The sequence below is a fragment of the Emys orbicularis genome, chromosome 4 (assembly GCF_028017835.1).
Source record: "Emys orbicularis isolate rEmyOrb1 chromosome 4, rEmyOrb1.hap1, whole genome shotgun sequence".
In the NCBI taxonomy this organism is placed as follows: Eukaryota; Metazoa; Chordata; order Testudines; family Emydidae; genus Emys; species Emys orbicularis.
In genome coordinates, this window is record NC_088686.1 from 13,989,900 (window position 1) to 14,002,841 (window position 12,942).

The 12,942-nt window shown below is 40.4% G+C and overlaps 1 protein-coding gene across 1 annotated transcript in view; it reads left to right on the forward strand.

Annotated features, from left to right (window-relative positions):
• The window catches only part of LRRC9 (leucine rich repeat containing 9), a 73,268-nt gene that overhangs the window by 35,855 nt on the left and 24,471 nt on the right, over positions 1-12,942 (forward strand). Inside the window, exons 15-23 of the mRNA XM_065404084.1 lie at positions 526-738; positions 2,025-2,144; positions 3,449-3,640; positions 5,686-5,811; positions 6,856-6,996; positions 9,043-9,220; positions 10,693-10,913; positions 11,913-12,035; positions 12,425-12,555. Of these exons, the coding sequence (XP_065260156.1) occupies positions 526-738; positions 2,025-2,144; positions 3,449-3,640; positions 5,686-5,811; positions 6,856-6,996; positions 9,043-9,220; positions 10,693-10,913; positions 11,913-12,035; positions 12,425-12,555 (1,445 nt within the window). The remainder of the gene's footprint in view (positions 1-525; positions 739-2,024; positions 2,145-3,448; positions 3,641-5,685; positions 5,812-6,855; positions 6,997-9,042; positions 9,221-10,692; positions 10,914-11,912; positions 12,036-12,424; positions 12,556-12,942) is intronic.

Genomic DNA, 12,942 nt, shown 5'->3' on the forward strand with positions numbered 1-12,942 from the left:
TTATGTGACTGTGTAACTTGCTGTCGTAATGCAGGGGTTTCAGTTCAGGTCCTGAGCTCTACTACCTAGCAGAAGCAGGATGTGCTGCAAAAGTAGAATATTCAGCTTCTGGAGGGGCGGGGAGAGAGTCCCCTTTTCTGTCACATTTGAGTGCTCCACTGCGAAAACAATTGCAGTACTGATGAGCTCCTGGGGGTCTACATCTAACTCCTTCATTGGAGAGTGAGCTATTGCAGTGCTTGGACTTTGGGGGTTTGGGTAGGGAAGCAGACTTCTGTTGTCTTCAGTGTGAATTCTATATGACAGGATATGGCCCATAGACTCTTCATTACTTTTTGTTCATAACATACTGTAATGTGTAAATGCTTGTGCAAACAAAAGCATTGCTGTTCTCTTCTGAAAGTGCTGCATTACCGAAAGATGATTTCCTAACTCTACTTTCTGCATGTTTGTATGCAATTTTAAATAATTTACCTAACTTAAAATAGAAATTTTACGAATGTTAACAAATATTATTTTGCGTAGGTCAAAGTTCAGTCCCTGTTTTCTACGCTCAGCAATGTAATTGTAGAAGAAAGAAAGAAAAATACAGAAGGATTTATATTGTCTAGTGATTTGCAACGTGATGATGAAGTTATGAACATGGAGCCTACAGTAAAAGCCAGACCCAAAATCGTTTGCTTGGATGAAAAGACAGTGCTTTCAGTTGCTAAGGCCAATATTTACAGTCAAATAGCGGTGAGTATTGTCTGTTAAACTTACAGCAGGACACGGTTATTACATAATCAATGTCATGTTATTCAGATTGCCTCGTAAACCAATCAAAAGTAGGAAGTCACAAATGAAGGCTAGCATTTGGGCTTGATTCTGGTGTTACACTTGTTTTACATCAGTGCAGTGCTTTGGGAGTAATTGGAGATCCAAAACTAGTGTGAAATCAGAATAAGGACTTCCATCCCTAAATTATGCCATTTGTTTTTCATAAAAATATGAATTACAAATACTGGCCAGGATTCTGATCTTACTTACTATTGTATAAATAACTCCACTGAAATCACATGCAAACTACTGTTTGTGAGACCCGGTTAAGGCCTAAAGTGTCAGCTTTAACTGTGAGTCTTCTCAAAGTTTTCTTGGCTGCGTGGTTGTGTCATCCTAGTGATCACTTCTGAAAAGATTTTATATGTCAGTTTTGGCATCAGAAAAATATAAATCCAGTGAAGGGGAGAACTCTTGACAGCCACCTAGCTACACCCAGATTTTCAATATCATTGCAACTGATTGGCCCACAAAACCCCTTATGCAAATTGGTATTTGCATACAGAACTCCTTTCATTGCACAGCTAACTGCAGTTTTGCATTTGCAGTTACTCATTTTGTCTGTACAAACTTGATGCAGGAAGCCTGCTGAACATTTGACCTTTCAAATTGTTAAATAGTTTTGATCTCTTCTCCTGTCTGTGTCTTCAATGGGGTAGCAGTTCTCCCCTCCCCCTTGCACTCACCCATAATTCCCTTTCCTGAGTACTTGGCTTCAGTTGGCTGGTTCCTTCCCTCTTCTGAGTGCCACTCTCCCCAAACTGTACTCCGGGCATGGAGGAATTCCCAGCTGGCAATCTTCCATCCAATCTCCCCAAGCAACAAGATCTCGCCTAATGGGGAAGGATTGGAAACTGTCCTCCCTTCTTGCTCCCCGTGGACCAGTAAAAACCATTTCTGAATTGAATCTCCATCTTCCCATCCCACTATTACTTCAGGGAGAAGGGAGAAGAACAAATATCCTTCAAAATAGAAAATAAAAGCAATACTTTGTCCCAGGATCCTTGCAACTGCTCTTCACAAACTTCATATCACTTACAAGTAACTTTTCTTAGCCTTTTTTATAATCTATAGAATAGAGTTACATTTACTCTTAAACACTAGCAGTTGAAGCTCTTTAATGTTGAAAAGCAGTGATGGAGTAGCACAGAATTTGGTTGTGTATATATATGGTACAGTTGTAATCTCATTAATTTTTGACCTAGGTTCTGAATTTGCATGGGAACAGCCTGAGCAAACTGCGGGACATCTCTAAACTGACAGGGCTTCGAAAACTTATTGTCAGCTTCAATGAATTTACGTGTTTAGATGATGTTTACCACTTGGTAAGAAATATTGCTCTATATGTTGTAAAGGAAATTAAACTAAAGGAATATTTTAATTGAAAAAAATCCTGTGTGTGTACAACTTAAATATATTAATGTCTATTGCATGGCAGCAAGCCTGATTTATTCCTAATGGGTGAAGTTCACTACCTCTAAATAGAGCCTTTGTTCCTCCTTCTCCTTTGTAGTAGGCAATGTGGACCAGTAGGTAGAGCACTGGATTGGGACTTTGGTGATCTGGTTTCTATTCCTGGCTCTGCAGTTGGCCTGCTTAGTGGTGTTAGGCAAGTCTTTTCACCTCCCTTGCCTCAGTTTCCCAATCTGTACAATGGAATAATGATACCTACCTCCTTTGTAGAGCGCTTTGAGATCTGCAGATGAAAAGTGTTATATAAGAGGTAGATGGTGGTATTATTATTATTATTATTATTATTATTATTCCTCTCTCTACTTCCTGTCTCCCACCCTTTGTCTCTCTTGTCTACTTAGATGGTAAATGCTTCAGGTTGGAGACCGTTTCTTACTGTGTGTGTCTACAGTGCCTAGCACAATGGGCCCTGATCTTGGTTGGAGTCTCTAGGGCACTATCCTAACACAAATAAATAATAATAACTAACACAACAATTAAGAACACCCAACTGATTAGACTTGGAGTGGGGCTCTGGCTGAGGGGAAGGAAGGATGGCTTTCACCTCCAGGCCATACAGTGCTGCTCCTCCAGGGCTGCCATTCTAGTGTAGCTGTTAAGCATCCCCTACCCAGGATTTCTGGGCCACTGGATCTGTGTGATTGCAGATCATGTGACTAAAATCACAACCTGCCCCCAACCTTCTCTTTTGCCTAGTTTGGGGCCAGTACAGAGTCACCCTACATGAGGGGTACAAGATGTAGGCCCTTCCCCCACCTTCCAAGGCCTCTCTGTAGATCCCACCACTCTCAAATGGTGTGATTGTCTCACTCACCCTGGCTAAAGTAATGCACAGGGCCTTGCATGGCTGAGCACACTAGGGATGAATTCCATCCCGAAAAAGAAAACTAAAACTGTACTGTATTCTATTGGTAGTGGATGGATCAGGAAATATCAGAGGGTGAGCTGGATTCAGATACACATTCAAAGGTTCGGTTGCTTAACCAGACTTCTTTCCAGACAGGCTTTCTGCTGCTGGGCAAGGGGCGCTTTGGGCATTGAATCTGGATGACAGTGCCTTCTGTGGGACTGCCTATTAAAACTGAGTTTATTACCAAATATTTCCTTGCTGCACTTTTTTCTGTACAATTATTCTCAAATCAGTACTGTCTTGCAGCCCAATCTGGAGTATTTTGATGCAAGCCACAACCATGTGATCACCCTGGAGGGTATTAGAGGCTTAAGCAAACTGAAGTATTTAGACTTGAGCTGGAATCAACTGAAAAAGACTGGAGAGGAAATAAATGTCTTACGTAAACACACTTCAAACGTACTCAGTCTTGATATCAGACATAACCCATGGCATAAGGTATGTGTCAGTGCTTAAAATTCTCAGGAAAACCTTCTAGCCAAAACAATTAGACCTTGTAGTGCTAAATTTTGGGCCTGGTTCTCATTTACATTGAGGCCCCTTTACACCACTCTGGCTGTGTAAGGGGCCTTAAAGTGGATGTATATGTAATTAGTGCCCACTTTAAGGATAGACTCATAGACTCATAGACTTTAAGGTCAGAAGGGACCAATATGGTCATCTAGTCTGACCTCCCGCATGATGCAGGCCACAAAAGCTGACCCACCCACAACAGAATCTTCCAGCCTGCGACCCCTGCCCTATGCTGCGGAGGAAGGCGAAAAACCTCCAGGGCCTCTGCCAATCTACCCTGGAGGAAAATTCCTTCCCGACCCCAAATATGGCGATCAGCAGAACCCCGAGCATACAGGCAAGATTCTACAGCCGGACCCTCATTTTACCCGCGATGGCACGTTAATGCCTAATTGACTAAAATCACGTTATCCCATCAAACCATTCCCTCCATAAACTTATCAAGCCTAATCTTGAAGCCAGAGAGGTCTTTCGCCCCCACCGTTTCCCTCGGAAGGCTGTTCCAAAATTTCACCCCTCTGACGGTTAGAAACCTTCGTCTAATTTCAAGCCTAAACTTCCCCACGGCCAGTTTATATCCATTCGTTCTCGTGTCCACATATCCATTCGTTCTCGTGTCCACGCTACCTTTACGCTGTCAGGCCCTTTGACTTTGTAAACAGTCCTGAGCAAGGGGTTGTGCATAATCTGCAGGAGTGGCTCCTAGAAGCATTGTGACTCAGTGACGCTACTCTGAGGCATAATTCCTCTCCTCCTTGCTTCTAGTAGGTGGTAACTTTACTGATGATCTATGCCAGCCGTAAAAAGCCACCCTTTGCCCCCACTGCACTGACTCAGCTGTGCTGGCCAGTGAAAGGGGACAGGGCAGAGAAAGATTCCCCCACTTTCAGGGAAAATATACAGTGCCAACCTTCTACCTGGTGACACACACATCCCCCAGAGCAGCAGCCCAGCTGTGCTGGCTGTGGCATTGGGGAGCAATCCAAGACTCAGTCCATTTCACACCCTCTCCATCCATTCCCTGACTACCTGCGTAGTCCTCTTCTCCTGAATACTTGGATCCAAGCGCTATGTAGCCTAGTTAAGGGATGTGCGTACTCCTTCGTTCTCCCATGCACAGGTGCATAGTCCCATCTAGTTTATAAAGATTACATTGATCATTATTATTCTGGTCGTTTCAGTAAGTCTATTTTCCAGCTAGAAATAAGGATGTTGTTATTCACTTTCCTTACGAGTATGATTATCCAGTCTGTGTTTTTCTTGCACTATATTTAATGTAATGGGAATTTTAAAATGTTTCTGTATAAGAGTTAGGGCTGTAATTCCACCTTGAGTTTAGGCTCACACGTCCAAATCCCTTGAGCTTCTCTTTCACCTCCTCTGAGGTTATCAAATTCCTTGCATTTAATAACACTTGTAGTACTTGCAAACTTCTGGCTTATAAGGAAGGTGCTAACAACTTTGTTGTTGTACTGCACTTAATGTCTTACATAGCTATGTATAATTACAATCCTTCAGGGCTAGATTTTTATCTCATACACGCATGTAAATCCAGAGTAATTTATTGACATCAGTGTCACATTAGATCAGTGTAACCAAACCTAGCCCAAACATATGTTGTTCCTTATAGTTTTGTACAGGTATGGCAAGACTCAGCTCCTTCCCCACCCCTTTTCACACATTCCCAATCCAGATGAGCAGGGAGGACATAGCAGCCTTGTGGAGGCTGCTTTCCCATGCACACTGCTACCAATGCTAGGCATAGCTGGGACATGGGAGCAAGGGGCGCATCTTATGTCTCCTTTTTTACTTTCTTGTGTGAGCACACAGGATGGACCACAACCTAGCCCTTAGCGTACATAACATGAGAGGAGACTGGCTTGAAAGGAATCATATGTCCTTTTTTTGTATGTAACCATATAGACAATTTTAAAAACTCAATTACATCACTTTGCTTTTTTTTCTCCAAGCCAGTCTCATTGCGTTTGAGTGTCATTGGCCGATTAAAGGCTCTTACTCATTTAGATGGAGTCCAGATTACTGAAGAAGAGGCTGCAGCTGCTGTGTGTTTTATTGCTGGATCAAAGATCTCTCAGGTATGATGTTCCATTTTGCTATAACTTGTAGCAAATGCAAGATTAGAAACAAGAAGTTATAGGCACAATCTGACTTCCATTTTAAAATTTGTATTTAATCATATTTTTAAAATCACCTAGTTTCGTATGCTCTATGAAAATGCCATATTTTGTGCTCTCAGCAGCTGGCTGTGAAGCAGCAGTTATTTCACAAACATTGTTCTCACTCAGAGCTTCGCTGATATTGGTAATGATGCTGGTTCACAATGAAAGATATTTCATAATGTTAGATTTTAGATCATTTTGAAGTTGTTAAAAATGACCTTGTTTAATTTCAGCTCTGTTCAAAACATGGGAAATTAAATATGTTTGCCAAATAAAAAAAAGGATAAATCAAGTAGCAGAAAAACTGTCTAGGCTTCTGAGGCCTTGTGTACGTGGCGTGTTAGTGTGCAGTAAGCCAAGTGTGATCTACTGCGCACCAGCTTGCCACTCACTAATTCACTGTGTGGACACTGCTACAACACAGTAAAAGTCCTGGAATACGACTTAGCATTAGTGTGTGCAAGATGTCGCACTGTAGATTAACACCCTACCTTGCTACACACTAACTCACCACGTATGCAAGCCCTGAGAAGGAATTCCAGACAGTGGCAAGCAAAAAAAGGGCTAAATTATTTGACACTAATCTTTAAAAATCGTGGCCCAAATTCTATTCTTTATTCAGGTTTTACTCTGTCCGTTCTCCAACAATCCCCCATTGACTAGAATCGGACTTTGCTGGAGTAAGAACTGATCAAAAACAGAGTAAAGGCCTCAAGATTTGCCTCGATCATTTTTTTTAATGAATAATAAACATAAAAAATGGATGAGATTTATTACCATGTGTCAGATCTAGTAGACCTATTAGATCTACAGAAGTATTAGATCTCCTAACATATGATACAGGCTCCCAATCATAAGGAGATTAAGTCATAAAGCCCTTTTCTTCATGTTACACTGTGAAAAATGTACATTATTTATACCGTTATATTATCTGTCTATTAAGTATTTTCATTTTGTCAGGCATCTCTTTTAGAACATTCTAGGACTGATGAAGCTAGACCACGCCTTCTGAGTGTACATCCTTATGCCAAAATTCTGACTCAAATTAGCAAGAACAAGGTGGATTCACAAACACATTTCAATAGCAGCTGGTATCCTAGGGTAAGGCTGTCTCTATTAAATATAATGTATTAGGCCTTAGATTTATCTCTGTCACATGTTTATTTTGTTATATTTGTTATGAGTTGATGCATGTTAATTAAAAATATATCTTTTTGAGCACTGAAACATGTAATCTAGTACCTGAAGTTAAGAATATAAAAACATAAGAGTTTCCATATCAGATCACAATCTTTTCTTCTGTACATACATCTTTTCTTGTGAGTTGGCAGGATATTGAAACTGTAATATTCAGTGTTCATGCATAGAATTTTCAATACTGAGCCCATATTACATGAAGAACGGTGGTAGGTCTAATTTCAGGCCTACACACATTGCCTCTTGTCTGGCATGACAGCCTACAATTACAACTCCACTACATAACGAAAAGCCATAGAACACTACATAGGAAGATCCAAGTTCATCGTAGCCTGTCATAATCCATGTCCTGACCTCTCTTCTGAAATCATGTTAATCTGCCAAGAATAAAAGGTTAAAAGCTCCTCTGTCAGTTCAATTTGTTGTGTAGAGTATAGAATAGCTAGAGGAAAACACATTTCTGCTGATGAGCATAGTGTTTTATTCTGTGTGCATTAAGAAATGCACATTTACAGACATTGCCAAGAGAACCAACATTTCAGCATATGGTGTCAACGTTACACTTTGTGACATCAAAATGAAATAGGGTTCATACAGGGATATAGTATGTTATTGTAGAAAGAGAAAATCCTCTCCAAAAGGAATATCACCATAGATCGAAGAGAGAACATAAGTTGTCCTTTGGCCATTAGCATAGCCTGTATAAGAAACAGCTTTGAATTCTGTAAAGGTTGTTTAGCACAGGTAGGAGACAGTGCTGAATATCCTGGGCCACCAGAGACTCAACTTGCTAAATTAAGCAATGTGGCCATTTTTTTCATCATGAAGAAAACTGCAGCCTTACTCAGGGCTGGCATTAGACTCGCTGGGGCCCAGGGCAGAAACTAAGAAGTAGGCCCCCACAGAAGGCATTTGTGGTGGTCTCTGGGGGTGCAGCCAGCGGTTGACACTGACCCACAGGCTGGATGACCCACTGAGGTGAATCAGAGCGTGAAGGTGGCGCTCCCTCCCCGAGCCCTGTTGCCTGGGGTTGGGGCCCATAACTTAGCTTTGTGGGAACTCCGGTTGCGTCGGGCCCCAGGCAATTGCCCTGCTTGCCACCCCCTAATGCCAGCCCTGGTTTTGCTGGTTGTTTTCTGAGAAAGGGTGGAATCATTGATTGGTTGCTCTCTTTCTGTCGAGTGTGTTGTGAAGTGAGTGTTTATAGCCAGTGTCTGTGAAAGAAGGTTCTGTGATGACACCGAAGGATAAAAAGGTGTTTGGAATCTAATTTCATTTGTTCCTGCCCAAGAATTTTGCAAAGAAGAAAAATAGAATGAATTTGGGATGTTACATGCATTAAAGCAAAAGGAATGCTTATCTGTGAATCAAAACTGTAAGGGATGCATCCTTCCTTAGCAAGCACTCAAACTCTGCCAGAACACTGAGCTAGAAAGTTACTATATACAGGGGGAAATCCTGATCCCATTGAAGTCATAATATGTTTTGCCATTGACTTCAGTGAGGCCATGATTTCACCCCTAAATCGTAGAATGAAAACATGTGTAAGCAGGCGAATCAATAATATAATCATATGTGACATGGGTAGATGAGGTTAAATTAATCTTAATACTGAGGTCTGATCTACACTAGAAAAAATGTGTACCTGTTTGTAAGCTGTAACTGCACAGGCGCATTTGGAAGCTGGTTAGTTTATATTGTGGAGTCATTGCTTGTTCTGGTGCAAGTTGCAGAGGTTTTGGTGTCGGTTTGGGATTTCTTGAGGGTTCAAAAATGAAGTCCTGAATTGCAAAATGAGGGCTCTGTGATGTCCAGTATCCAAAAAGAAATGCCCTGTTTATATTACTGGGAAATGTCTATGAAGAATGTGAAGGCAGTATATACCTTGAGCGTCTATGTTGGAATTAATTGACTGAGATCTTTCAGTACTAAAATTGAGTTTTCTCACAGATCACGGTCTTAGATCTGGATGGACAACATCTCTCCAAAATGGCCAACTTGGAAAAATTGGAGAATTTAAGATGGGCCTCATTTAGCAACAATAATCTCACTAAAATAGAAGGACTGGAATCTTGCCTTAATCTTGAAGAGCTCACTTTAGATGGAAACTGCATCTCAAATCTAGAAGGTACTGTATTTAGGAAGTTAGTGAAAATCAAGACATTAAGTTAGACACAACAGAAATGTTCCCATATAGTCTAGTGTTCCAGAGGGTGACTTTTTACTGTTAACTTTATCAGTTGCATACAATTTTAAAGCTTTCATATTAAAAAATATATAATTGCCTTCTCTTTAGCTTTGTGGTGAGTCTTTAGCAGAAATCGACAAAGAGTCCTGTGGCACCTTCGTCTGACGAAGTGGGTATTCACCCACGAAAGCTTATGCTGCAATACATCTGTTAGTCTATAAGGTGCCACAGGACTCTTTGTTGCTTTTTACAGATCCAGACTAACACGGCTACCCCTCTGATATTTAGCAGAAATGAAGAAAAGAGACAAAGCAGATGGATTGTGTTTCCGAAAAGCAAAACCAATTTATTTATGTTAATAGGAATTTTTCAGAACTGATAAGAGTGCATGATTTTTGGTATGTAGACTTACTGACATGTAACATTCTTGCAGTGAACCATACATTTTCCTATGACAGTTATATGTTGGCTCAATAATTTCTAAAATAAGAAGTTAGTAAACTAATGATTCCAAAAGGTCAAAAATTCACTTTTTAAAAGAACAGATTTACCTTATACACACTATATGACTATTCCAAAAACTATTGGGTAGTTGCTACATTTCCTCATATCCCCACATAGGTCATGGCAGATACTGTTATTGTCAGTTGATTTTAAAATTAGGTTCATAGACCCAGATTTTTAAAGGTATTTGGGTGTTGCTGTGCTCAGTGTTGCAGTGCCTAACGGAGTTAGGAGCCTAAATGTCATTTTCTTAAAGTATACAGGCACTTAGGAATCTAAATACCATTGGCTGTCAGTGGCCTTTTGGCTCATAAGTTCCTAAATCCCTTTTGAAAATGAGATTTAGGCTCCTAAATCGGTTAGGCGTTGCAGTGCTGAGCTCAGCAACACCTAAATACCTTTAAAAAACTGGGCCATAGTCTTCTGTATAGTGCAAGAAAGCCCATCTGTAGCATATGAAGGAAGAGGAAGCAAGGAAAAGAACCTGCTGCATGAGAGTAGGGTGACCAGATGTCCCGATTTTATAGGGACAGTCCTGATATTTGGGGCTTTTTTTTATATGGGCTCCTATTACCCCCCCACTCCCCCTGTCCCAATTTTTCACACTTGCTGTCTGGTCACCCTACATGAGAGATGAGTGGACAGTTAATCCCTCCCTCTCACCATGCTCTTTGCTACTCCTGGAGGAAGAATCAGAGGGGTGAAGTGGACTGTGAGAAGCCTCTTTCTGGAAAATGTTCTAGCTATCACAGAAGAGCAGGCCACGAATGATCTCTCCTGATCCTGCCTGCATTACAGCCTGAGTGTGCAGGCCATCTCTCATGTGTAGCTTGTTTTACCATCCAAGTTAACCACTTCTTTTGCTTCTCACTATATATGCTTTAAGAACATCTTATTTATTTTTCCAGGAATTTCAAAACTCACCAAACTAACACGACTTAGTGTAAATAATAATCATCTCACCACCCTAGAAAGACGCGTTTTTGAAAACTTGTCTCATCTTCACTACCTCTCTCTTGAGAGCAACAGAATTACTTCATTGGTTGGTTTGCAGAGAGCCTACGCACTAATAGAACTATACATCAGCAATAACTATGTTTCTACCTACCAAGAGATATATCATTTAAAGGTAAATGTGGACTTGATTGCTTTAGAACTTGCGGGTAAAAGTAAATTCACAATTTGCTTGTTACGTCAGTACAAATATATCTTTCCTGTTTTTAAATATGGGAAGCCATATTTTTTTTAATGGCTGCCTAAATTGTGCCTGCAGTGTTGTTGTAGCCAGGTCGGTCCGAGGATATTAGGGAGACAATGTGGGTGAGGTAATATCTTTTATTGGACCAACTTCTGTTGGTGAGAAAGAGACACAGAGCTTTTCTTCAAGTCTTTCTTCAGGACCCGAAGGAGAGCTCTGTGTAGCTCAAAAGCTTGTCTCTCTCACCAACAGAAGTTGGACCAATACCTCACCCACCTTGTCTCTAAATTGTGCTTGACAGTCTTCTATTCGCATATGCAATTTAGATGTCCATGTTTAAAAATTGGGCCCAGAGGAATTGTCCTTTGTAAGAGCCTTAGTCTGAACTTTCTTTTGGAATTGAGTGTGCTCACTACTTTGAAGGAGGTGCTGAGTAACTAACAGGATTGGACCCAGCGTTTTCCAGGGAGAGCCACACACCATGCATCTCTATTGTGCCTAGCCTAACTCTGTCATTAGAAGAATTACACTGGAAATAAACTCAAGAGCACAAGCATACACACATGCAGCAGCCCCAGTTCCTTTCACCTGGAGCTGCTGGCATATATACAAGCATTATTGTTTTGATTGGAGACTGGGGGCCTGATGCTCACTCACAGCACTCTGGTAGTGTAAACGGATTTTAAAGTGAGTGTAAGTGTAACTTACGCCCACTTTAAGGGTCCTTTACACTGCCAGAGTTATGTAAAGGCACCTTAGCGTAAATGAGAATGAAGCCCTGGGTTTTAGTAAATGATGCTTCAGATTTGACACATGCAGCTGTAAGATGGAGAGAATGATTAAAGCTAAAGGGAGTAGCCTAGGGTTCATTCCTTACAAACATTTAAAAATTATACTATTAAACCTTGATCTATGTGTTTTATTTCTCAGGGTTTAAATAATCTGGTCATGCTGGACATGTATGGAAATCTAATTGTGTGGAAACAAGATAACTACCGATTGTTTGTAATATTCCATCTTCCATCTCTCAAAGCCTTAGATGGCACTGCAGTAGTAAGTTATACTATATATCATAAGATTATTGTAATTGTTGTTAAAACCATCTTTTTTACAAATCAGGATGGCATGGGCATCCTGATGATTTCTGACCCTTATTAACGCAATTACCGAATATTGTTTTAGTACATGTAACAAATCTGTAGTTTAAACTTAATTAGATCATATGAACATTTCCATAATCTGTTCAATAAGAATATAGGCAACATTGATGGTATAAAGCTAAGGTGATGGTTGTGGAGACACTTTTAGTTTAAGCCCTGATTTTCAGGCACTTTTTTTTTTTTTAACTACCTTTTGGGCTGAAAATTTTCACTTCTACCTTCTTATTATAGTTCTAGGTTTGCTTTAATATAACAAAATTCATTTTAAATGTCATTATACAGGAGACAGCAGACATCGAGAGTGCTAAAGATTTATTTGGTGGCAGACTTACCTGTGATATGATTGCAGAAAGACTAGGACATTCAGACTTCACTAAAATGCAAGAATTAAATTGGACATCCTCTACGATCAGGTGCAGTAATTTTCAAATGTGCACGGATATGTTACAAATAGCATTTAATATAATGGCTAGAAAAATATAATTAAAATCAGAGCCTAGGTTTAGATAATTCATTTCATACGTGTCTCTGTATATGGGCAAAATCCTACTATACCATGCAAACAGCATGGAGGGGGCTTCAGCCAGTATTTCAGCCCATACACTGGAGAGGTTGCCATGGGAGTCTGCATACCTGCAGTGGGGTAGATTTCACTTCCTCGAGCCCTCATCTCTCATACTTCACACACTTAAAGTGTAAATACTCAGACTTCATGTGGGTGAAATGGATTTTGCCTTTAACATAGGAATTATATCAGCTCTGTATTATACACCTGAGAAAACAGCACAATGTATTTATTG